This window comes from Podarcis tiliguerta (assembly GCF_965153285.1).
Source record: "Podarcis tiliguerta genome assembly, chromosome: 7".
NCBI classification, from domain to species: Eukaryota; Metazoa; Chordata; class Lepidosauria; order Squamata; family Lacertidae; genus Podarcis; species Podarcis tiliguerta.
Window position 1 is genome coordinate 40,984,500 of NC_139540.1, and position 27,026 is coordinate 41,011,525.

Sequence of the window (27,026 nt, forward strand, 5' to 3'; positions counted from 1 at the left end):
AGCTTAGCTTTCTGAAGCCCAGGGCAAGTGTACTCAGCTCCCCCCCCCCCTTTGCAGGGCCTGATGTGCTCATGCAGAGAGAGAGAGAGAGGGAGAATCATAGAGCTGGAAGGGACTCTGAGGATCATCCATTCCAACCCCCTGAATGCAGGAATACAGAGAGAGAGAGAGAGATTGCCAGAGTGATCTCATTAACTTAATATTTCTTCCTTTGAAGGAACCAGATTGCATTCTTCCTTGCTATAGCTTCCCTCAAAGATCATATGCCAAACTATGTGGGAGTACAATTAAATGAGCCGGAGTGGGATGTATTTCACATCTGCTGATTTCATTCCTACGTAGGCATAGAAAATTTCATCATTATGAATGGAGAAATAGGTTTGTTATCACTTGCTTCCATACTAGAGCAATGAGGCAGTGCCTTTGAGCTTTGTTTCTAGAAGTGTAAAGGCAACATCTTTCTCTATCAGTATTCCTGTATTCGTTGGCTTGGGAATTACAGTGCTTGTCTTTAGCTTGGGTTTTTTTAAAAAAAGATTCCCTGAAGTTCCTCCATAGTGAGTGTTCAAATACTGAATTGGCATTGTGTTCTTGGGTTGTCTTGCAGCTTATAACAGGATCATATCCACAGCTCCATTTTTATCCCATTGATTTGGGGAAAGAACATATTTTTGTCGTCCCCCCTTCTCAGATTGATGGAGTGTTTAGGGATTTGTAGGACAGAAACATAGACTGAGACTGTTGGTTATAGGATTCTTAGAAAATAGGTTTCTGCTCTGGTTGCCACCCTCTAATTAACAAATGCAGTGTGCGTTTTGTACGTAGAGGGAATGGTTGCTGGCAAATGGTATAGCTAGATGCCATCTTAATGAATGCATTACTAATGAGCTTTTGTAATATTAGCTCATCAACACCCTCACTGTTCCTGTCCAGTTTTAATTATGTGTGGCAATCAAACTTTGAGAAATCATTATATAAGCACTACAAAGGCCACATCGTTTTTTGGCACAGGGCATTCTGGGATGGTTTTCCCACACACACACACACACACACAAACACTTTTTACATAGCATGCAATCTGTGTTATTGCTTAGCAATTCCTGAGCTTGTCTACGTTCTAAGAAGATTTCCAAAATCCAAATAATAAACTTTCAGGAGAACACAGAGAAATATAGTAGTGTTTGCACTTTCACGTCTGAGTGCTAGCAAAATGCCAGTAGCCAGTTGAATCATTGCACAACAGCCTGTAGGCAAGAAGTGCTATTTCTCACTGACTATAAAAACATGTATTGAAGTGCATGAGCCATATGTCTGAGTTAAAAAAAAGTAATTAAATGTCACATTGAATATATTTGTATGAAAGATTTGAGGATGTCTGAGATACCAGAGAGATGTAAATTGTTTTGGTAATGTATTCATACTTGGTAATAGCAGATGAATGTAGAAATAGCCATTTTGCAAAAGGGAGTGCTTATCAGTGTGCTCCTCCACATTAAACAATTGATTATGCTCAGAGTAGTGTGCTAAGAATTAAGATTCCTGAGGTTTATAGAAAGATTAAAACAGAAACGGGCATTACTAAAGTTTCTTTTAAAAATAACAAAAAGCTGTCTTTTGCCTTCCTGTATTATAAGATGTGAGGAGTATATGACTCGCCTGTTATATTATTGATGCATTTTTTATATTTATAAGCCATGTCTTGTCCCATAGGATTCCAAGGTGTACATAACAAAATGACTAAAAAAAAATAATTTAAACATCACTTAAAATCATACTGTGTCAATGAAAACAGTTCACCAGCAGCATCAAAAATAGCCAAACTCACTCACAGACATCGTCTAAAATGCCTGTTTGAATAGATGCATTTTGTGGTCTGAATAACTTCCTTTCTCTTTTAAAAGTTTTGAGGTTGCACAGGTTCTAAGGTGGTCTCCTGTCATGTTTTAACTAGGCCCAGATCTGGTTTAGCTCCACATACAATAATGCGGAACACATTCAAACCATTTCCAGGGTTGGAGGCAAAATAAAGGAAATAAAGATGCATGGCAGAGAGGAACAAAACAAGTCAGTTAATGATGGTGCTTGTTGATTGTCCTGCTGTTTTAGCAAGTTTCATCAGATTTGAACAATAGGGAAGACTACTGTCTTGGGAAGATTGCATTCATAGGAGCCATGGCAGCATACTTCTTTCTACGGGCAGAAAAACACTTCACCAATCTGGTTGCAGAAAGAATATTGGGTATCCTCACTGGATGTGCTTCCCTAGCATCCAAAGAGAAGAATCATGTAGCAAAGTGTGACTCTCCTTCGTATTCATATACTGGATTTTTCCACTGCCTGTAGCAGAGAAAGTGTGCTTATGTGTAGGCAGTTGGGTGTCTGCCCTGGACTGCACTTTACAAGTGTGCCACCCAAGAAGGGAGAGTAGGAAGGAGGTACAAGTCATGCAGAATCACCACAAGCACAATATTCAGTGACCTGGTTCCCAGACAGGAGGGATTACAAAGCATCCAAATTACATTGTGCTATAGCACCAGTAGGTGTTTCACAACAAAAGGATTGGCTTGAATCAGAAAGCAGGAATTCGGGATGGGTTGGGAGAGGATGGGAAATGCAGTAAATTTCCTCCTGAAATCATAAAACATGTCTACAGAAAACCAGTGCCAAATTGAAGTATTAATAAATTTCTTTTGGTCTCAGTTCTACTAACACATCTTGATCCATTCTGCCCCATTCCAACAGAGAGAGACATTAAAAGAGTTAGAAAACATTGTGACAGGATAGCTTGTTTCTAATTATATGGGTTTTGCTCCACCCTAAGTTACAATTTCAACTAATTTAGGCCTGTGTCAGCCTGCTTGGTTTCTTCCAAACTAAAGTTAGGAATTTGCATGACTTTGCCATGATTTATCAAGATGATTCTGTTTTCTGTGTTAACATAGGTTATTTCAGCATATAATGTGCATTCAGGTGGATCCAGAATAATAGTAGCCTTGAAGTAAAAGACTAGTAGACAATTTCTGAAGAGACATGGCTCAGGTGGATGGCATAGTAGCTCATAGGATCAGGTGTTTTAATGGCATCTCCTTACTAGTGGAGGGGCACAATTACTGCACCCCCAACTCCAGTGGTGGGAACAGGAGCAGCCTTTGACATGGTCCTTTGTTGATGGCATTAATTTTTATGAAATGGTGTGTTTTTCTAGAAATGGAAAAGATCCTTGCACAGAAAAATATAACTGTGGGGGGAAATGTCATTATGGAAAATGTTCCACCCTACATCACTGTTTACCTATCAAAAGCTGGCTTCAGAACACAGCATAGCAACCCAAGGATCATTATAATATTCCTGAAACCTATAAAAGAGGCACAGCTTGCACTTTTTTTTGCTTTGGAGAGAGTAGGGAAAGATTAGGAATTTCAATGGAAATTGAAGATGGATGGATTTGCCCTGCTTGCCAGACACTGAAATGGCAATGACAATAGACCAGAACTAAAAAGTATCAATGTAATATATATGTTTGCATTAAGTTCAATAAATCTTGCTGTAACCCTGTGAGAATTTGGCACTGTAGACCCACAGTGCAGATGCAGTCCAAAAGCTGAGACAGCTGTTTGCCTAAGACCACATACTAAATTCATTGCAGAGATTAGATTTGCACCTGGGATTTCACAGATCCACCAGTTGGCCACTATACTATTATACTATAATATATTAGCTCAAGCATTGTATGTGGTATCTGAAAGTGTTCTACATGTTGATTATGGTATTGATTGTTTGCTCTCATTTTTTTTTTTGCAGGAGAAGCTATAGAAGGTCTTAGGGAGAGTGATTACCTTTTGATTCATTCATGCCGACAGTGGACCACAATTACAGCTCATAGTCTGGAGGAGGGACATTACGTCATAGGGCCGAAGATAGAAATCCCTGTGCATTATGCTGGTAAGTGTGGCTTTGGCTCTGAACTGCAAAATAAAGGGTGACTGAGTTGCCCACCAATTACGCCAGCTTTTTGGTTGCTTGGCAAAGGAAAGCAAAATTGACAGCAAAGGTGACTATTTAACAAAATAAGTGCAGAAAAGGAGCTGCATCTTATTCCTACAAGCTGATGATACGCACCAGTATAAACTGCTAAATCGTGATTTTAACTAGGAAAGCTTCATTAACTGCTGGAGAAAAGTGGTACGAGTCTCATGCAAAACAGTCCTCCAAAGTTGTTTTGAAAAAAGATCAGGTGCCCAGCTACATCATGCCTGAAAATGTACTGAGCCACATGATAGCCTACTTATGCCTGTTCCTGGCAGCAGTGCTACGTGCTTCTGAATAAGCATGTGGACTTGGAACGGATGCCAATCAGGATCATTTTTTAAAAAACTTACTTTCTCTTGTAAACAACTATTGTTTAGTCTAACCTATGACATCGCTGCAAGTTCATGCATGCCTTCCCTTTCTGCTGAGTTCTAAGAGTTCCCTGTTGTCTGGAATAAATAGTTGTGGCCAGTCTGTTGCTTTTCCTGGGGACTTTTTTCATTTCTCTTTCTCCCTCTGTTCAAGGCTCACCAGGCCCCTTTTCAGTGCAGTGCTTTTTAAAAAAATAAAAAAGTGACAGCTATAATTTGAAATTTCCTTAGCTGCATTTAAGCTTCCTTTCTCTTACATCTTTTAAAAACTGGGTCACGACTGCAATTCTAATCAAAACATTGTCTTTTTGCTTCACTGTTCCCAAAGGTCCCTTGGCCAGCAACAATGAGTGTGTTGGGGCAATCATGTCTCTGCTTAAGAAGACAAGATAGGAATGAGCCTCAGAATCACCTAGGCAGCCCTTTTGATCCTCCCATTGTGCAAGCAAGTGAACAGAGCAGGAAGTCTTCCATTAATTATAGTTAACGATAGTTCAGACAAAATGGGAAACTATAATTAATTGAAGAGTTGCATTTAGGGAGGGGCTAGAAGGACATTCATAGCACGACTTACCACACTGAGTTATGATCATATGAACTCTCCCACTCATTCTTAAATAGTGACCTCCTGTTTTCAGCAATATATGAAATATATCTTTTTTCCCTCTCCTTATAAAGGAAAAATAATTATAGGGTAGGGGTTGAAGCGACGGGGACCTGGGGTAGCCTTCCCCAACCTATTGTCCTCCAGATGTTGCTGGACTATAACTCCAATCAGCGCCAGCCAACATGGCCAGTAGTCAAGAGTGATGGGAGTTGTAGTCCAACAACATCTGGAAGGCACCACGTTGACCGCCTTTAAATAAAAAGTGGTATTTAGGAACACAACTGGCAACAATAAATCCTATTAGCATTTTACAGTACTGAAATTTGCCAAAGTTGCTGGTACATCTATTGTGGGGCAATCAGAGGCCAGTTTCCTACTACGTACACTCCAGTGGCTCTATGGATCAGTTGGCAGGCTTTTTCTTGAGAGACTATTAGACTTTAACTGCAATTTAAAGAGTACCTCTGAGGGCCTTTGTAATTTGATCACTATCTGATAATGTTACTTGTGTTTGTCATAATGTGCTCTCTCTCTCTCTCACCCAAACAACTCATTTATGAATTTAGTGATTCTGCAAGGAAACTAAAAAGCAATGCAGAGGTGCAATTCAGATGAGTAGTATAAAAAGCAACTTCATCTTCCACATTAGAGGCACTTTCTCTTCCTATCTTCAGTTTCTGAATCTTAATCCCCTGCATTATATGATACAATTACTACAGGGAACTCATTCCAAGCAGTTACTGGTGTGGTATATTTGTTATGTGGTTTCTACATACATTCCACTTGTAACATTTCTTTCCTTTTGCTTCCCAAACCACATCTACACCATCAGCATAAAATAGTTGTAAAACATTGATTGCCGTGGCCTTTCCTGAAGTCCCCTGGTTATGATTGCTGTGTGAGTGCTGGTTTTCTTCTGCTACAGTTACCGAGATTCTTTGGAAAAGTTATTAGTCTAAATAGCTTTGCTTTGTGGTGCAGATACAAATCCATGAATGGAATCTAGAAATTGAGGTTCTACCCAGTTCAGTTTAGAATGATTAAAAACAGAAGAGCAGCGCTACCTATAATAACTCATATACCCATGTGGAAATAAGATCAAAAATATTGTGCATAACGTGAAGCATATATGGGATGTATGCAAAAGAGTAAATATTGCAGAAGTTCAAAGGCAAGAGTTTGCTCTTGTTTGACAGCACACAGTGTCTTTTCCCAGGGTTAGTGATGCCAAGTCTGTCATCATTAAAGAGTAAAATTCTGTGTCAGGGAATTAACCATGTTACGAAATGATTAAAGGAGCACTTGCTACTCAATCTGCTTTCTGAAAGAACTGAACTTTGTTTCCTGATCCAGCTCAAGGTTGAAAATGGGGTAGATTGACTTAAGCATTTTCTGGCTTGTGTGTGCCCATGTTAGGGATTTAAGAGTGTGGTTGACCTCTTGAAAGAGCAGTCATGCATTTTTTCTGCTTGCCTCAGAAAAGCAGAAATTATACCCATGCAGTGCCTGTGGTTGATGGATGCTGCTCTAGAAAGAGGAGAGAGAATATGTGTCTTGCACGCAGGCGTCTTGTGACAAACTTTAAAGGGATACAAGTTCTAAATCCAGAAGAGGGAACAAGGAGTTGATAATATTGTTGCCCAGCTTGTTAGTTTTTATTAAAGTAATGTATACACAGACCACTTCCTGTGTAAAGATCTTGAAGTATAAAATTCCAGTGAAGATAAAATGTTAACATATAAAACCAAATTTATTAAAATATACATGAAATCCAAAGGAAATGGATGAGTTAATTAGTTGGGATAAGCCTGAGCAAACTTACTTTAACTGTCTTTGGTATAACATTTTATTTAATTTATCTTGTACAGTTTATATACTGCTTGACTGTAAAACAACAACCCTCAAAGTGGCTTATTGCTGCATTATTCAAAGTGAGTGCAAAGTGGCTACATGTGAAGTCCAGGTTCTTCCATTGTGGCATTCAAGTGCCTTGAAATCTGACTGCCGTGGTGGTGGGGACTACAGCAAGCTCCAGGTGATCTGCTTCTTTATCTTAAGAGCTGCTAGAGGGGAAGAGAAGGAAGTTCTTCCCTAGATCTCCTAGATCTCTCTGTATGTTGGGTCTTCGATTGCATACGCTAAAAAAACCCAACCCCTTAAATCTTTTAAAACTCATAATGTTCAGACCTCACTATAACCCTCAAACATAATTTGAGAACAAGCTTGAAGCCATCCCATGGTATCTGGGCTTTCTGCCAGATGGGGGCATGCTCTGTCACAAGGCATCTAGCTCTCTTCCTACTTCTTTGCAATGAAGAGTGTCACCACGGCATCACACTTCAGTGAGATCATTTGTTTAAAGTATTGGTTTTAGGTGAGGGAAACTATTCTGCCTTATTTACAAAGAAACACACCGCGGTATGTTGCAATTCCTTGTTTACAAAGAAACACACAACGGTGTGTTGCAATTCCTTTAGACTACAGAGTAGCTGGAACTACTGTTAGGGCATTAACCTTGTCTACAGCTCTTCTTGAAACTCTTTAGATTTTTTTCAAATTGGTGGGGGAAACCTAGCTATTCTTTAATTTTAAAAAAAACAACAACCCTAAAGAATAAAGCTTACTTCTGTGTGTTGTATGGAGAGTGATAGACGCACAGTGCCTCTGAGTGCAGTGGAAATAACATGATCAGCACATGTCCTAACATGTTGCTTTCCTGAATATTTTCAAAGTTTCCCCCTGTGCAGCTATACTTGGCTAAACTTGAATGCTACTTTGTACACAGATTTGATGAGTGAAGCAGTTGAGCTGCAATGAATCATTGTCGGCTGAGCTAGTTTCTAAAAGGATTGGACTACTACTTTGGGCACACTGTGCTATGGTGTCTAGATCAAGGGAAGTAATAGTACCACTCTATTCTGCCTTGGTCAGACCATACCTGGAGTACTCTCTAGTTCTAGGCATCACAATTTAAGGAGGATATTGAGAAGCTGGAACATGTGCAGAAGAAGGCAGCCAAGATGATCAAGGGTCTGGAAACCAAGCCTTAGAGGAACTTTGGAGGGAGTTTGGTGTGTTTAGCATGGATAAGAAGAGACAGAGATGAGATATGATAGCCATCTTTCTATTTATCTGTACACCGGTAATCATATCATTCATTCTGATTATTCGTATTTGCCCATGCAACAGAAGCCTGTTACACCAAAATGCAAGCAAGTTAATAAGCTGCCTTGGGTGCCCTATGGGATGAACATTGCTGAGAGGGGGATGTGGGGCGGGGGGGGGAGTACAACCCTGCTGATTCTCTTGGATGTCTTGTGGCTTTTGACGTTATCAGCCATATTATCCTTCTGAATGGGCTGTCCAGGCTGGGTGTCGGAGGCACCACTTGGCAATGGCATCAATCCTAATTGGATATGCTTTGTCCGTTCTGAGGAAACTTGTGGAAAATATAATTAAAAATAAAAGTACCAAGCAATTAAGAACAAATCTTGCTGAAGAAGAACTGGCATAGCTTCTGCAAAAATGATAAGCATAGGGGTGATCTAGTGGGCATTGTGTAATCTGGACTTTCAAAAAGCTTTTGATAAAGTCACTTGCCAAAGACTGCTGAGTAAGCTTAGCAGTCATGGGATAAAGACAGATGTTTGTCCACACATGCATTGGGGGGGTGTTTTATGGACAGCGTTTTAATTGGGGGGGGGGGTAGGCAGGTGTTTGGCATTCCTAAGCAATAGATTTCCAGGCAGGCTAGAACCTTGAAGCTTTTCTGCTTAGAAAATGCTATAGGGCAGAATGTTAAGTAGGGGACAAGTCTTTCCACCTGGGGGGGAAATGCTGGCTATGGACACAGGAATTTGGTGTTTTATTTCAGCATCGCCATGCTTCCACTGCAGATTTGTATGCATGTATATTGCTTTGGGTCTGAAGCTTCCTAGTGAGAAGAGGAGGGTAATCACTGTGCCAAATGAATAATATTTGGGTCAGGGCAAAAACTTGGCAGGGAGCTAATTGTGTGAGCCAAGGTTGCTTCCTGCAAGGATCACTTAACAGCCAAGCATAAAAGAACAAGAAGGGAGGATCTGTGCATGTGTGGGAGGAAGAGGGAGGAAGAGTGAGACCCAGCAGCTGGGCTCCAGCTGGCTAGGATTGTCTTAATCCTGGAAAAAGAAAACCAGCCAATCTTGCTTCTACATTTGTCTGCTTGCTTGCCATAGTGTTTTCAAGCCTTTAACACTGCTATTAAATATAATCCCCTATTATGTAATCTGTAGGTGTCTACCTCTCCATTATCTCTTCCTCCATAGTCATTTCCAACTTTGGGCATAAAATTATAGAACTAGAAATTACCCTCTTGAGGCTACTCTTCCCCTCTCCCCACCCTCCCTTGCCGTTTTCTGGGGGTGAACTGGGGATATGTGTGCTCTTACATAGTCCCTGCTTTCTTCCAAGTGTTTCCAGGGTGGTCACATTGGAAAATGGAGCAAATGCACCCACTTTTCTGCTCTTCTGTTTCTGGAAAAGTGCTGGAGACCTTCCTTCTATTTGTCCACTCTACTTCAGAGCCTAGTACATCTGTGTACCCCAGATGTGCCAGAATGCTTTGAACCCAAGACTGCTCCAATTCTCTTTTTTTTCCCCCTTTCCTTTCCTTTTAATAAGTCTGCTCAGTTCCCTTGCCTGCTCCTCACATTTCTACCCTTGCGTGTTCTTTCATTCATAAACCCTGAAGTCTCTTCCTGGAATCATTTGTCTTTTCTACTCCTTGTTATCAGACACTCCTTCATAACATTTCCTCCTTTCTTGAACTATGATTCTGACAGCAACCTGAAGGAACAGGTGCATAGTTTGGGCGAACTCCTGGATCTAGTTCTGTCATTAGAGGCACCCGTTTCCTCGGTGGCCAAGATCAGGATAGTTTGGCTCACACACACACATGGAACTTCAAGGTTGGATATCTGCAATGTAATCTATGTGGGGCTACCCTTAAGCTTGATCTGGAGGCTGCAGCTGGTGCAGAGTGCAGTGGCTACATTGCTAGCTCTTTAACTTGCTAGTCTCCTTTTGGGCCAAGTTCAAGATTCTGCTACTCAAACATAAAGTCATGTCATTCATAGATAGATAGATAGATAGATAGATAGATAGATAGATAGATATAGACCTGGTTACTCAAGAGGCTGCCTTATCCTTTACCTCTCTTCTCTCTCTGAAGCATGGCCTCCCCTCCTCTCCTCTCCTCTCCCCTTACAACTTTGTCTTCACTGGGGTTGTTTCCCCTGTTTGTAAATTGTTGTAGCAACCCAACTCTCCTCCAGCCACCTTTCGAAATCATTGGTAAAGGAGACCAGATACAGCCCTTGGATCCCAGAAATATTAATTCCACTGGGGAAGGAACTGTTTGAATTGAATGGCTGTTTCAATCTGTAATGGATTTGGGACTCCTGATGCTTTTAAAAGGCAGGCATTGAAAACACCTATGGTGTCAGGTTACGTCATACTGTTCAATGTTTGCTCAGATGTGTATGTGTGCACGCCTTGGTCTAGAGAATGCTGGTAGGAAGTGTGGTTGGAATACCTCAGTCAGCAATCTTCCCCATGGAAACCAGAAGCGCTTCATGTCTGGGAGTCAGTGCCAGGCACGTCAGCCTGGCCTATTAAAGCAACTGACATCATAGATTTCTCGGACTGTGACTGAATTGTGGTACTAGGCAGCGGCTGTTGCTGAACTGAGGCTCTCTGCTTAGCGGTTCATTGCGAACAAATACCTATTGTGTGCATTACACATAATGTACAATCACTGAAAAGTCATCTATAATGCTAAAGCATTTTCTCTATGCATTGTGGGGAGAGAGGGGGGGCTCCTTCACTGCAAGAAACCAGAAAAATCGAAGTAGTCTGAAAGCAGACCGGAACAGATGCACTGTTCGTTCTCAATTAACCTGGATTTATTTAAAGTGTCTGAGTACTAATAATCTTCTTGCTAGTATAGCAAAACACTACCTGCACCGCTCTCTATGTAGTGTGAGAGAGCCTGGGGAAAGTGCATGATCCGTTGTCTCTAACAGTTGCAAATAACAGATGGCAGCATAATGTGATTCCATATGAATCCTAAGCACTTTGGCCTTTTATAAATTAGGATTTATCAAAGAGCCTGCTCTTTCCAGACAAGTGTTGGTGACCCACTGACTATAAAAGTGCACCTTGCAACTTAATAGCTTTTCTTTCACACAATTGGCTTCCTGGCCAGACTGAAACCTTAGCAGGAAAAGGATTCTTTTGAAATGAAAGCAATTATGTGAATTTATTAGCAAAATTATTCATCTCTACTGAACTTTTCCTCCTCTTCCTCCTCCTCCTTCTTTTCATTTGATTGATTGATTTTTAAATGCTAACTTGTATTACTTTCCTTCAGGGCAAGGACATCAGCCCTGTGACCTTTCAAAAGTTGTTGGACTACAACTTCCATCATCCCAAGCAATTGGTCATACTGACTGGGGCTGATAGGAGTTGTAGTCCTGCAACATCTGAAGGATCACAGGTCCCCCATCCTTGCTATATAGAACAATATCTCTGGCTATGGAATTAAGGGGCTAACATAATTAGTAGGGGGTTTGTTCATATTTGATGACCTTGATGTGTTGCTGCCCCACTCACCTTTGATTTCTCAGCAGGGCTGCACTCATGCAGAGGTGCTGATGTACATGGGGACAAAACATGATGCCTACACTCACATTATCACCAGCAACTCTTTACCTCTGTGCTATCCAGGGCTTAGATCCAGAACCTGTCCTGGGAGACCAGGGTTCAAATCCCCCACCCTGTGAAGAAGATCATACGGGGACTTTGGGCCAGTCACTCTCCCTCAGCATAACCTACCTCACAGGGTTGTTGCAAAGATAAAATGGATCTAACCTTTGAGATGGATCATGCAGCTAATGGAGGAATGTGCACAGTTCATTTCCTTTACTCCTCTTATTGGCAACTTGCCCCTACACCCCCAGCTTTGGGGCCTAAGTTTCAGCAGGTGTAGCTTACTCCTTCTAAAAAAAGTTAAACCACTAGTTCTACAACTGATCCATTGCTGTCTATCAAGTTTCTTTAAACTAGACATTGGATACATTTTTCGTTTTCCGTCTTTGTCTCCATCTGCTTGGAAAAGCTACATGTATTTTACATAAATGAACTACAGTGGTACCTCTGGTTACGTACTTAATTCGTTCCGGAGGTTCGTTCTTAACCTGAAACTGTTCTTAACCTGAAGCACCACTTTAGCTAATGGGGCTTCCACTGCTGCTGCGCCGCCGGAGCACGATTTCTGTTCTCACCCTGAAGCAAAGTTCTTAACCCGAGGTACTATTTCTGGGTTAATGGAGTCTGTAACCTGAAGCGTCTGTAACCCAAGGTACCACTGTATTGGAGATTTTTCTTTTAAGGTTTTCCTTTTGTAGTGTAATTTGGTTTTGTTGCTCTGATTCCCTTCAGTTTTACACAAGTGCTATGACAAGTCAAAAGGGACAGCACAGTTTGTATCCTAAAGCGACACACAGAAAATTGCTTACTGGAGAATGTAGATTATTCCAAGTAAGAGTGAGCTAATATTGGGAAGGGATGATGATGATTTTAAATGCATCACTGACACCATGATAAATGTTTTCAGCTCGTACGGGTTAAGCAGCATTTGCTTAAAATAAACTCCTGAGCAGCTAGAGGAACTCTAGCATTCTTTTGCTTCTGAGCCTACCCTTGTGACTTGTAAAATAGAATGGCATGTTTCTCCACCAAACTGCTGCGACCGTCTAATTCTGTATAAGCTTCAGGGATATTGCATTCCTTCTTGCTCTTGGTTTCAGTATCAAAGAAACACCAAACAGAATAACTTGAATTATAAGAGTTCTATTTCTATTTGCAGTAAAAAATGAAATAAAATATGGATGCAAGGGGCAAAAGATAGTGTATGAAGGTCAGAGAAATCGGAGAGGTACCAGTGACTTGATGAGCAACACAAACAGAAATAGGAGTTTCGAAAATAGAAAAAAAAAAATTGTAGTTCTCATTTCATATTATATTTCATGGACCTGAAGTCAGGTGACTATATGACTGCTGGCAACCCCTGTCTTTCTGGCAATTGCCCCCCCCCCTTCTTCAAAATATGAGCGCACATAATGTTGTTGTTCTTATTGGACACTGCTGGGGAAGTTCCAGCACCTGATAGCCACACCTGGTTAGGCCCTAAGGGTTTATTTCCCCTGTATTTCCACTATGGTACCCACCATGTCATTTCTGTAATGTTTAACTGCGTTTGAAAAAGCCCATCAAATGTATGTAAAGGAGCAACCATTGTGATGTTCAGGTGTGCTTCTTAGGTGCCATTGGATTCCTTAATGTTTTTCAGACATTACAAAAAGGACACAATCGGACTCCAATGAAAATATTGAGGTATTGTCATGGACTGGTTGGATACAGAGGAATGGTAGAAGGAACCAGCCTGGGAACGCCCAAGGGAAGAAGGCTCAGAGCCCGGGGATTGGTGGTGGGACAACAATGAGCGGTCAGAGGGAGAAGACTGGGGGGGAGGAGATGTTGGAAGCTGAAGAGGTAACGTGAGGAGGGAGAGTCTGTGGCAGGTAGTCTTGAATCAGCAATAGAAGTGAAACCAAGAAAGTGGGATGTGGGAGGCCAAGAGACAGAGATCATTAAAGTGGGTGAAGAAGCACAGGTGTCCCCCTCTCCTGCTGCAGCAAGATCTCCCTTTCCCGTGGTCTCCCCAGGACCAAAAGAGGCATGAAGTGGGAGGAGCACAGACAGACCCACAGATGCAGTCTCAGATTGCTTGAGAAAAACCCACTTAGGCCTTCAGTCTCCACAGCTGCCTTGGAGGGACAAGGCCTACTGAAGAAGAGTTTCTGTACTCATTCGGCCGGGCACTCCTGTGTGGATCCTATTTCTTCTAATAAATAGTTAACTTCACTTACTCAGTGTGATTTGCTGCTGTCTCACTCCTGATAGGAATCTACCCTTTTCAGCCGTGCAGCCCTCAAATGTAACCTTAAGGTTTAGAAAACAGCAGAGGAAATTTTATATAAGTGTTCCAAATTGGATCAGTGAGAAACTCTTGCAGAGGAATGTGCTCAGTGGTCTGTAATGAAAAAGCGTTATAATTAAAATAATTGCCTTATTTCTCATGTATTAATTTTTTCTATGTTAAGCTGCATCCTCAGACTTTTTTGGTGCTGCTCCTGGTAATTAGCAAGGGGCATTCATGGAGGTAACACCCATGTTCTAGTAATTGTTCTATTCCTATATATAGCAAAGTATCTCTTAGACTGCTGATCCCATGTTTAAATGGTTCGGATATTTATTTCTCTTTGACTGCGACCCCAGTGGAATACCATGTGCCTGTTGCAGAGAGCTTCATACAAATGTGCCTTCTCAGAGTGAAGGATACTTCCGAGAACTTGCAATAGTAGACAATACCTTAGGCTGCCCGAGTTATCTCTCTGATGCTTTATCTTGTCATATTTGTCTGAGTAACGGTGAATCCTTAATGGATCGTCTTAAGTGGCTAATGTCAGGAAGGTTAGTCTTCTAACTTTTAACAAGAGAAGCATAATGCAATTTCAAAATGAAAGCTTTACTCATACAACATATCAATGCTCTTTGTTCAGTTAGTAATTTTAAACTATATACAATATAATATCCTTTCCTTTCAAAGCAAATTTGGGCTTAATCTTTATATTCATTTATCTTGCACTTCTCATCTTTTAAAAATTAAAATGCAAGTTCTTCCCCCCCCCCCATCAGCTGACTTTCAAAAGCAGTGAAGTGCTTGCTCATAAAAATTTGAATGGGAAAGTTTCCCAGAAAATGTTCTGTTGCTGTGAATTGGTGGATATAGGATTGGGCTTGCTTGCTTTTTAGTTTTGTTTACATAGTGAAGTATGCGGTGTGAATTTTATGTGCCATATGAATAAATGAATCATTACATGGTGGAACTAATTATTTGTTCTAAAGTTAAATTATTTGTCCTATGGTTAAGTTGGGATACTTTTTAAAAGGGTTCAGAATGCTCTTTTGTTTCTATACATTGCACAATCTGTGTTTAGTATGTCTTACAAACATCCAGTGCCATGAAACCTTTTGTTCATGCTTTAGATTTGAGGGGGGGGTAGTTTTGTGTTTGTTGTTTTGTTATTAACCAACCCAGAAATAGAGGCATTAAGTCACCATGAAAAGTTCTCCAGGGGTATGGTTTTGGGGGATGAATGGAAAGGGGAAGCGATAGCTTGGAGCACTGCTGAGCCCAAATTTAAACTTGTTAAGAAGCCTAATTTTAAACATGTGATTAGCAGAAGCTGAAGAGATTTAGAAGTTGGCAAGCAATCAAAGTAGAAAAAGTACTAGAAGTTTCATTTTTTTATTTTGATGTACAGATGAGGTAATACAGCCCCACAATTAAATGTGGGGAGGGGAGAGCACCAGCTGTGGAATGCTAATGTAGGAAATGTAACTTGGAAAATGATCAAAAATACTGAAAACAAGTGAATATAGTATTGTGATGGTCAAAATGTATTCACTTAACATTTAGTATTAAGCATTCATAATATAGTGCCTAATCCTACACCTGCTTTTTCTCTGAAGCGAGGACTGGATGATCCTTGTGGTCCCCTCCAGCTCTACAGTTCTATGTGTCCAATAAAGCTTCCTCCCAAGTAACTGTACATAGGAATGTGCCATTCCCTTAAATAAGGGCAGAGCAGTAGATTTTCCTGGCTCAGAAAAGTGACTGTTTCTTGCATCAAAATCCAGCCCGAGTTAGTTGTACACAAGGTTGAATTCTGGGATGCTGTTTCATGGTGTTTTACCTTGACATCAAAAGATTGCTTTAGGGATTCATCTTATTTCTCTAAAATATTTGTGCTCAAAATGGCTCTCAAAAGCAAAAAATAAAAATTAAGGCAGCAACATTTAATCAATTTTCATTTCCCACTACAGTCAAACCTCGTTCTGCGTCCGCCTCTGTGAACGTCCGTGGCAAACCCGGAAGTACCGGAATGGGTTACTTCCGGGTTTGCCACTCGAGCATGCACAGAAGCGCTAAATAGTGCATGCGCAGACACAGCACTTCGATGTGCGTCATTTTCGGGTTGCGGCGGGACCTCCGGAATGGATCCCCTCATAACCCGAGGTTCCACTGTAGTTGGAGAGCAGCAACAGGAAAACGCTATGTTCCTCTCATGTCTTGCTTGTGGGGCTTCCCGCAAGCTGGACTAAATAAGGCCCTGAGTCTGATCCAGCAGAGATCCTCTTAAATTCTATGATGAAGAGACTAATATAGTGCATTTATATATATATATAAATTTATATTGACAAACGGATGCCTTGATTGATCAGGAAGTTTATGTGTTATAGATATAGACATATATAGATATATCATTTGCTTTTCCCATCATGCACACTTGTTTGATCAACCCAGGGCTCAAGACAATTGATCAAGGTTTTTTTTAAAAAAAATGAGATGATAGCACTAAGCTAAATATATGTATAAAGAGATTTCCTTTAAAAAACAAGACCTAGAACAGTAGCAAATCATGATCAAGAAGACACCCCTCCTCTTAGCTATACAAGGCCTTTCCAACCATGCGGTGCTTAGCAGTTTTGTCTAAAGTGTGTCTAAAAATCAGCAAGCGGAGGTGGGGCCATCACTGAGAGGGTCCTGCTCTGTACTGTTGATCTCTCCTATAGAAGGTTCCCAGATCAGCATTATTGAAGATGACCTCCCATGTGGACCTACACAGGAAGAGGTACACTTGCCAAATGCAGCTTAGTGGCTTTGAAATGGCAGGTAGAAGGCGGCCAAAACAGGGAATATGTGGTGTTTAAGAGAGACTTAGGTTTACTCCCCCGTATCCCTTCCCTTCATTCCTTGACATGTTGCTGTCACCAGATTTCCTCTCCAATTACCTCAAGGGTAACTTGGTGAAAATTGGTTGCAATAAGCTCCTTTTCTTGTATTATAGTTTCAAGTCTTTGTTCCCCAGAATTCTTCACCAGACAATATTTTATCCACAGCAGGAAGTAGTAGGATGAATAAAAATAAGGCTAGATGTTGAAGCCATGAAGTCACCCTATAGGCTCCACTTAAGGATACCATGCTCACTGGAAGGACAGATTGTGAAGCGGAGGCTCCAATACTTTGGCCACCTCATGAGAAGAGAAGACTCCCTGGAAAAGACCCTGATGTTGGGAAAGATTGAGGGCACAAGGAGAAGGGAACAACAGAGGACGAGATGGTTGGATAGTGTTCTCGAAGCTACCAGCATGAGTCTGACCAAACTGCGGGAGGCAGTGGAAGACAGAAGTGCCTGGCGTGCTCTGGTCCATGGGGTCACGAAGAGTCGGACATGACTAAACGACTAAACAACAACAACAAGGATACGATTGCTCTGAAATTTTTTGCTGCAACAATTGTGGAATTGAATGACATAACCCCACATTGCATTGAAATATTATTCAGATAAGATAGTGTTCTGCCTTTTCAGAATAAAAACTTTTCGCCTCTTACCTCATTAAGGTCTGGTTCTTATCCTTCCCCTCTTCTTTGAAATCCTTTAGTCATTGCTGGAAGCAGCTCAGCCAGTTCTCAGTACATTTTGCAAAATAGGGCTGAGTTCAGCCATAAATCACCAACATTTCTTTATTTCATTTTTTTTAAAAGTGTGTGCCCTGTTTGCTCTTCAATGTTTCTATTGCCAGGGTGTCTTGCAGACTCCTTGGGGAGAAAGGGCAGGACATAAATCCAATAAATAAAATAATAAAAGAAGGGTGATGTTAAAAACTGCAGATAACCTTTACCGTTTCAGTGATTAGTTTATGAAAGCACACAAAGTCAAGTTAAAAACCAATTCAGATAAATTAAAAAGTTTGGGAGAGTAAGCAGGTTTTGACCTGGTGCCAAAAATATAGTAAATTAGGCGTCTGGTAAGAGGACTCATTTGTTACTACTGTTAACAAGGCCCCCTCTCCTCTTCCCACCTACCTAACCTCAGAAGGTGTTAGCAGACAGGGAAGAACCTCCAGAGATTTTTTTCAATATACAGACAGGCTCAGGTAGAAGAAAATGGAAGAATTTAATGCCAAGGAGGCTGATAGCCAACCACCATGGTACTTTTTGGGGGGCAGGGGGTTACATGTAGCTCTACAAGGTACTCTAGGAACTGAAGTTAAGGTTTGCTGTCTGAAAAGCTACATAGTTGAAACAGGTATGTTTGGTAGGTATGACAACCTTACAGTACAGTTATTCCAAGGTATTCCGTACAGGTGTAAGTGGGCTCATGTGCTTTCAAACTCTTAATGCAATCCAATAGTTACATCCTGTTTTTTAGTATGCCCAAAACTTCAGCCAAGCATCTACACCTGCCAAGTATAGCAGGCTTATTTCCCTATGCACAACTTATGTTCCACCACACAGAGGGTGGGCAAGTATTTGTGCTCCCCCTTCCCCCACTCCTTTGGAATGGCTTTAATTAAACATTTCCAGATTGATGATGATCCATATTCCCACCTCCTCCAGAGTTTTCTCGAAGCTATCACTTTAATCAGTTTTAATTATAAGGATGTTCCTCCTCTTCTTCTCACCCTTAATTGTCTGCTGTTCTCTTGCTTTTTACTTTTAATTTGTGCAGTTTCACTTCAGCAAAATGGTGCAAACAGTAGTAAGTTGTAAGTATCCAAAGAATAGGACTTACTTAGGATAGCAGCCTTCTGCTGCTGCCTATTTGTGGTTGTAGAACAGGTGTGGAGAACCTGTGACCCATGGACCAAATTTGGTTCTCCAGGCTGTTTCAGCCATACCACACTTGCCTGCCCTACACCTGATGTCATATTTTATTAAGTATGGAACCAAAAAATCTGAAGTTCAGCTGAAAGGGGCTTTACAGACAATGTATCTTGGCAGTGGCTGAAAAGCCTCTTTTGCAGATGTCAATTATCTGGCGTTATTATCACATCAGATGATTCACTTGTCACAGTTGGCCCCACGGAAATGTGGAGTGTGGGGAGATTAAAAAATCTGTCTTGGAGGTGGGAAACAATTTCAGCTCATCATTACTCTCCATCTGCTGTGGGGAAGCTTTTTGGTCCAGCAAGCCAGATTCTTATCTCTCCCCACCCACCCTGGCCACTAACTGAAATGTACTGCTGTGCTCAGGAGCAGCATCAGAGGGAGGCCTCGAGTAATTGTATGTATTTGGGGCAGGCGTGATCTCATGGCAGTCACTGGGCGAGGGAGCAGTGTTGGTCATCAGGCCCACTGTGGGGCCAAGTTAGGAGGTGGAGTCACTGTAGCAGAGAGATGCTGCAGGGCAGAATCCTGCTAGCAACAACCAACCCACCTGGTGCTTAGCTCTCCAGCTTTAGAAGAAAGACAAAGGTCCTTACTACTTCCTAACCATAGGCTCCCTCAATTTAGTTAATTGGGCAAAAGCCATCAGGAGGAGCAACAGGAAGCAAGTAGTTAGACCAAAGGCACCAGGAGCAGGCTTGAATTAAAGAGATTATTTCCCTGAAATTGCACTTTGCCGGGCTGCACTGGTCATAAAAGACACAGTTCATCTGAGGACACTTTAGGGCAATCGCTTGTAAAATGTAATGATAAAAACAGTTGCGCTAAACATATTCCAAAGAAATTAATCAATGTGGTCTTCTCCCTTCTCCATTGAAAGAAATGTCTGACATGTGATTGCCAGGCTTCCTTCAGTGTTAAGCCAATAAAATAATATGCCATTAATTAGAGGCAGTTTCAGTATGTTATTTAGCTTAATTTTTACTGTCTCTTCTGCTCTCTTTCCTGTAGTGATTTAGATCGATTGGTTGTGTTAGTGAGAATCGGTCTTTAAAATCCATTAAGTTCTGGTCTCTGTGAAAAAGATTCTTATCTGGCACCTTTCAAAGGAAATGTACTCAACAAAAAGTTTCCTTGTTCATGACTTCTGAAATAGATCTTTTTGGAGGAACAGTAAGTCCTGTGATTCCAGCTTAAGCCAAAACTTTGCAGGCTAAGGGTGAATCTACTATTTTTTTATGTTTTGTGGGAAAAGCACCCCATTTGCAAAGCATCCAGAGGGGGGGCTTACAGCACAGTCCAAACCCAAGATCTGCCAGGATGAGTAAGTTTGGAATAGGTGGATTTTGGACTTTCCCACTTGAGCCAGGGCTTCATTGGTGTAATACTTCCTTCATCCCTGCTCAACTTGGATGAACTCTGGGCTATGCTAACTCTGCGGGCGAAATTGATATAAGTTTTTAAAGGGGGGTGTTCCAGAGATGTGGCAGGGGGAGGATGGGGAAAGGAGAGGCTTACACCTATTCAGGTTGCTTTTAGCTCAGTCACGTGACCTGGCAAACTGGTGGAACTTGTGCAGACAAAAGGACTGGTGCAAGGCAAACTCTATTTTAAAAGCTTGGCTTCCCTCAGGCATGCTCAGCCAGCAGAAGCTCCACTCCTAAAAGGAGTTTGGAATATGAGTAACTTATGGTGGCTTAATTTGAGATGGTGTAAATTCTGATGGCTTCCTATCTGTAGGACTGCTCTGCCCCACATTGAAATTGGGTCATTCTGGTTTTTGTCATTTTTTTAATTACCAGACTTCCCCCAGAAAGGTTAGATCTGAATTAAGGGGAGGAAAAGAATTGAATTGGCCTTTTTGATGCCAACAATGCTGCATGAATATTGTGAAACAGTTCGTGATGAGAACCCATCCCACAATAAGCAGCTGTCTAGAAGCAAACTGTCTGTGTTTGCTTTCTGTATTAAGAAAGGCCTGCTTGGGGCTGCAGGAAATATATACTACTTCACAACTGGAATTCCTTTTTAAACAAGCTAACAAAGTCATCACCTGGTTTTCCAAGTTTCCAAAAGCTAGATTTTTAAAAATATATTGGTGGAATTAGTTATCAAAATTATTGAAATAATATCTAGCCACCTGGCTGTAATAAACTCAGTGTCTACAGTGGTACCTCGAGTTACATACGCTTCAGGTTACATACGCTTCAGGTTACATACGCTTCAGGTTACAGACTCCGCTAACCCAGAAATAGTACCTCGGGTTAAGAACTTTGCTTCAGGATGAGAACAGAAATCGTGCTCCGGCGGCACGGCAGCAGCAGGAGGCCCCCATTAGCTAAAGTGGTGCTTCAGGTTAAGAACAGTTTCAGGTTAAGAACCCACCTCCGGAACAAATTAAGTACTTAACCTGAGGTACCATTGTACTTGCTTCAGTTAATGATAACCTGAGACAAATGCAATATTGGAGCACTCACACACCACTGGTCAAACACCTAATATAGTAGAGCATGTTGCCGAGGAATGTTTGGCCTTTATGCGGGGGCAGAGGGAGGCAAATTTCAGAGATTAATGAAAGGTGAGATATGGCAAGCCTATTATTTACTATTCCCAGTCCATGCCTGAAATTCTGTGGTCTGATTAAACAATGAATTGCTACTGTTCAAGGAATGGAAGTCTTTCCTTTTGAGAAGTTAGCATTGCATGAGTTTTATTCTGAGAATTGTGCCACGTCTTCTGCCAGAGAGCACTGGAAAGGTAACATCTCCTGCCTGTGTATTCCTCCAGCTAGCATCTATCCACTGACACCATCCCTAGCTGACTGTGGCAGCAGTTGTGCTGCTGTCTAGCACCTGCCCATTCAAGAAAGAGATCGAAGTGCTGCAGATGCAATGTACTTGCATTCTGAGTATGCATAGGTTGTAGCCACGTCTGGGGAAATAGATCAGTGGGTAATGGGTGGAGCTAATCCATCTGCTGGCAGACAAATAGAGGAGACTGGCCACAGGGGGCCCCCTTTGTTTTCCACATCTAATACTATGCTTTACCCAACATAGTACAGTATAGTACTACAAGGCACCAATGGGAAATGTGGGTGCTGGGTGTTACACTTTTCACTCTGCATCTTCAGCAATAATACTTGCTTAGCGGAAGAAGAGTTCACAATTTGAAAAGGGAAGTTTAGGGTGGGATGAATGAGCATAAGCTGTTTCATTGTTTTCATGAAGATTGTTTTGAGCGCTAGCTGTATACTTTTTATGGAAAAGTATTCGTGCTTTTCATCAAGTACTGCTGATGACGCTTTTGACGGGGCAGGGGGAAATTCACAACCCTAAGCTGCAACCCTAAGCTTGTGTAAAAGGCCAACTAAATCATGTGTTTTATTTATGAATATAAATACAGTATGCTTAGTTTATGTGTTTAGGATTGGAATGCAGTTCTGTCATACTGATCCCCATGTATATAACTGCCCAGTGATTGTACCAAAAACATCCCCATGGACGCCACAGAGTGGAAGGCAAGTGAAAACTTTGCAATTAGTTAGAGGTTTTCCCCCTGTGCATTTTAGAATAGCAGGATCAAGAAAGGTACTTATCTCAATGCATCCCAGAAACCTTTTGTGCTCCCCCTACTATTTTCTAAAATCTATTTGTGTAGAGATCATAATACAAGCTGCAGTGAGCAAAATATAGGCTTTCCACAGAGTGCTATATTAGCCCGAGTTCATATCTCATAACCTAAGACGGCTACTCTGTCTTGGTTAACTGTGTGTTCATTCAAGAAGAAACGCTTCGGGAATTGGCAGTGTACACGACCGTACTAAAAGCCTACAGCTTAAAGCTCACAGGTGACAAATCTCTGGGAAATGAAATTCTGGTTCTCTTGATAAGTTCACAGCACATGATTTCTAGCATGCTTGAATAATTCCTGACCGTGACACAGCTGCTTCGCGGCCCACCTGAATATGTCATTCTGAACTCCTTTGTCAAGTAATTTCCACTCTGTCTGGCACTGGATGAACAAATATCTCACGCTGCCACAATTCTATTTGGGTTGAGAAGAGTTGAAATTTATATAATATTCTTTTCTCCCTGATCTAGAGCACAGCAAGTGTCACCAAAGCTACTGCTCTGTGTGTACTTGGGAGCAAGTCTAGTTGAAATAGGTGACTGAATTTGAATCACGTGTGTATATAATCAGGACAGATTTCTTTGGAATCAGTGGGACTTGCTTCCACTTAAAATATTTCGGATTGGAGTATTTGCATCTTACGGGTCTTATTTTGATGGGATAAATTTTTAATTTGATGGGATAAATTTAAGGCAAAAACAATCAGACATACATTTTAAAATGCATTATTTAGAAGGCACCTAACATTTCTTAGTGCCGTGCAAAAGGTTTGTAACCTAAGGATAAAGACAAGGCACATAGGTGAGGAAGGGAGAAAGAAAGTAAAACGGGAGAAGGGTATTAGCCAGGTGAACTGATGTGTTCTAAGGAGGCACCTAAAAAGGGCAGCCTAGTAATAAGGAACTGCAAGGGGAAAGGGGTGTAGGTAAGGAATAGAGAGGTTGTGTTTTATATAAGCATTTATTCATTTTTATTAGTTCCATATCTTGCCCTTCCTTCCAAGGGGATCCCCAAACAGCTAACAACAGAAAATAATACAAATGATAACGCATCAGTCAAAACATACTATAAATGACAACAGTTAATATCTTCCATCAATGCAATTGACACCTTCTTCAGTTATGCTCCCACGGGCCTGGTAAATATACCGTATTTTTCGCCCTATAGGACGCACTTTTTCCCCTCCAAAAATGAAGGGGAAATCTGTGTGCGTCCTATGGGGCGAATACAGGCTTTCGCTGAAGCTTGGAGAGCAAGAGGGGTCGGTGCGCACCGACCCCTCTCGCTCTCCAGGCTTCAGGAAGCTATCAGCAAGCCTGGGGAGCCCGCGGGATTTCCCACAGGGCTCCCTAGGCTGCAGATAGCAGCCTGCCGCCCGGCGCGTGGGGCGCCCTGAAGCAGAGCGCCCCTCGCGCCGGGCAGACATCGGCCAGCCCCACAAGCTTGGGGGACAGCGGGGAGGCGCAGCCCCGCCATCCCGCTGTTCCCCGACCTGGTTTTGGGGGGGAAATAAAGGAGGAAATTTTTCCTTTATCCCCCCCCCCCCAAAAAACTAGGTACGTCCTATGGGACGAAGCGTCCTATGGGATGAAAAATACGGTAGGTACATTTTAACATGCTGCCTTAATATAGCCTAGGTGGGGAATGCCTGATTTTCACCTTGGTGGGAGTTGTATAATCAGGGCACCACCACCAAGAATGCCCTGCCCCTTCCTGATCCTGCTGATGGGACCACCCAGGGCCTCTCTGTCTCAATTGTCAAGTCTGGGTCAGAAAGTACAGGGGCAGGTGCTCCTTCAAATACTTTTGTTACTGCCTTTTATTCTCTGCTGAATTAGTTGTGTTGTGGTTCCATTTGAGTCCTTGGATTCTGACCAGGAGTGGGAAGCACCAGAGTATAAGGAGGAGAGGGGATGGGGATGAGACTATGTAGCAGTATCCAGCAATCTCTCCCAGGGACAGGTGGGGAGGCATATTTCTCGGGTTTTCTGCCTCTCCTTAAAAGTTTGATGGGAGAACTTGTTGGAACAACGTTACAGTTCCCATGCAGTCTTGGACCTCTTGCTGTAATCTTGAGCCTTGGCCTTTGCCCTTAGATTGGATTGTTGTTGCTGTTCCTCTGCACTGTGAAAGCACCTGGACTCAATTCTACCCTTTCCTAGTTGCTGGGTTTGTACTGTTGGACTGATATACTTCCTTACTTAGAAGAAAACTCCTCGGTTGCCTGGTTTTGGATAGGAACCAGAGCAGGTCCTAGTTTACACTTCTCTTAATAAGCCTTTTCTGTATTTCATTCCTGTCAGTTTCTTGACTTTTATACAGGATCTTGGAATCTTAAAGTTTTCATTTGAGTAAAAGAACCCAACATACATAATAACCTAGTTTCTTGTCTGCGTTTCTGGAATGAGAGCTTAAGCTGTGTCCCTCTCTCTCTGAAATGAGGGCAATGAGCTCGGAATCAGGAATGTTGTGGAGCATGGTAATCTTGTAAGATGGAAAATGCTTGAGGAAAAATCTGTTTAATCAGAGTGCCAATGCATGAAACAAACTGAAGTTTTGCATGGTCTATAGATTATGTGGTACTAATTTCACATGTGGCTAAAAGCCAGAAAGGATGAATCAACCAAAGTAATTCTTGACATCTTAGCATTAATGGATTTTCACTTCATTAAAATGCATATGTGTGGAGAGAGAGAAAATAAGGCAGTAAATTTGAGAATGAGTACAAGTGCATTTTGTATTGACTACAGTTAAAAAGACACCACCCAGCATTTGAACCCTTGTGTTTCAGCTCTCCTTGAAATAAGTAATTGATTCTGTAGAGGAATGCCAGTTGCAGTTTAATTTCCCTAATCAGTACTACAGCACTGCCAAGTAGCTGCAATGCAGTTAGCAGAGAAGTAGGTTAACTACACCTCTGGTCTGGTATGGTAGGCAATTTGGTTCAAGAGTAGCTTAGCACATCATCTGTGTTTTTCCTCTCCACACAGGCACTCATGAGAGCACTTCTAGAGGAAAAGTCGCATCTGAACACATATGAGAAGCGGGTGGCGCTGTGGGTTAAACCACAGAGCCTAGGACTTGCCAATCAGAAGGTTGGCGGTTCGAATCCCCGCGACACGGGGTGAGCTCCCATTGCTTGGTCCCTGTTCCTGCCAACCTAGCAGTTCGAAAGCACGTTCGAAAGCGGGAAGGTAAACGGCGTTTCTGTGTGCTGCTCTGGTTTGCCAGAAGCGGCTTAGTCATGCTGGCCACATGACCAGTCGCATCCAAACACATATGAGAAGCAGATCTTAGGTTTAACTGTTTTGAATATTATAAATGCTTTGTGGAGCAACTGCAGATATTTCTTGATGAGACTGATTATCTAGATCCACTACAACCTGGTTTCAGACCCAAATCCATAAAACTGACCTGGGCCAGTTAGTGGGAAATTCAAAATCAGATAATCTGTCTTTTGAAGTGTTGAATCCTTGTTTTGTGTTTTCGCCCCATTGGGAGGATGATCAAAAAGAATGGTCAAGTAATCACTTCTAAATCAGCCACAAGATAACAACCCTGAATATTATCAGCAAACAACCATGCTTTGGTAACCATAGCAAGCTTAATTATCCTTATTTGAACTGCAGGAATTTCAACTAATCTATAATCTAGCTTGAAATTCTAGTCACATTCTCTTTTGTTGATGGTAAACAATAGTCTCTCCTTTTTGCTTGTTAACTTGTAACATTGCTATAACAGAGTCATGTATCTCCTCATTGCTTTTGTAATAGATCATTTCAAGTTTTGGACTATTGTAATTTGACTATGTAGAATGAGTTAAGCATTGGAAGCTGTCTGCTGGGTTTGATTTATGCCTCTGAAAATATTGGAAACAGCTGACATCAAGAAAAAAGCACATCTAGAATCTAAAGAAAGGTACTCAGTACTTCCTCATGGGATATTCATTTCCTCCCCTCTCAACATTTAGAGGTCCTATGATATTCTTCCTCTTATAAAATCAAGAGTTGTGGAATTTCTACCCTCAACACACCAGTGCTTAGTGTGAAATTACTGTAAACCATTTTAAGCTTTCTTCTCATTTGTGTAATCTTGCCTCAGAATCTTGAAGAATCAGATCCTTGTGGATTCACAAAATGAGCAGGTGGGTGGTCAAGCATACACAGACCTTTCTGTCCCAGGGGAGGGACAATGTAACCTTGTGCAGGCTGGTATGCCAGTGATCATGTGTCATGGCTGTAGGCGGGCGGGAGAAAAGATAAGAATCTCTCTCTCCTCTACAGGCAGGATAGAAGTAGGTTCCTCTCCTTTCCCCACACGTAGTTGGTTAAGTGGTTTGTGGTCACTTATTCAGTTATTATCTCTAGCAGCCAAGTTGTTGAATGAAACTCTGATTATTTTCACCTGTTCATTTTTTATAACATTAACAAAAGCTGCAGGGACACATGTTTTGATGGTTTAAAGACCAACTGGAGCACAAAACCTCAAGACATTTATACAATAAAACAGGGTATTTTTTTGTTATTTGTTTTGTATTCTTCTGCTCTTG

General features: G+C 41.6%; 1 protein-coding gene across 3 annotated transcripts in view; it reads left to right on the forward strand.

The window, feature by feature from the left end:
- The window catches only part of GAREM1 (GRB2 associated regulator of MAPK1 subtype 1), a 74,169-nt gene that overhangs the window by 16,038 nt on the left and 31,105 nt on the right, over positions 1 to 27,026 (forward strand). For all 3 annotated transcript variants that reach the window (XM_083450266.1, XM_083450264.1, XM_083450265.1), the window contains one exon: positions 3,802 to 3,942. In XM_083450266.1, coding sequence (XP_083306392.1) covers positions 3,937 to 3,942 — 6 coding nt within the window. In that variant the 5' untranslated portion in view covers positions 3,802 to 3,936. The remainder of the gene's footprint in view (positions 1 to 3,801; positions 3,943 to 27,026) is intronic.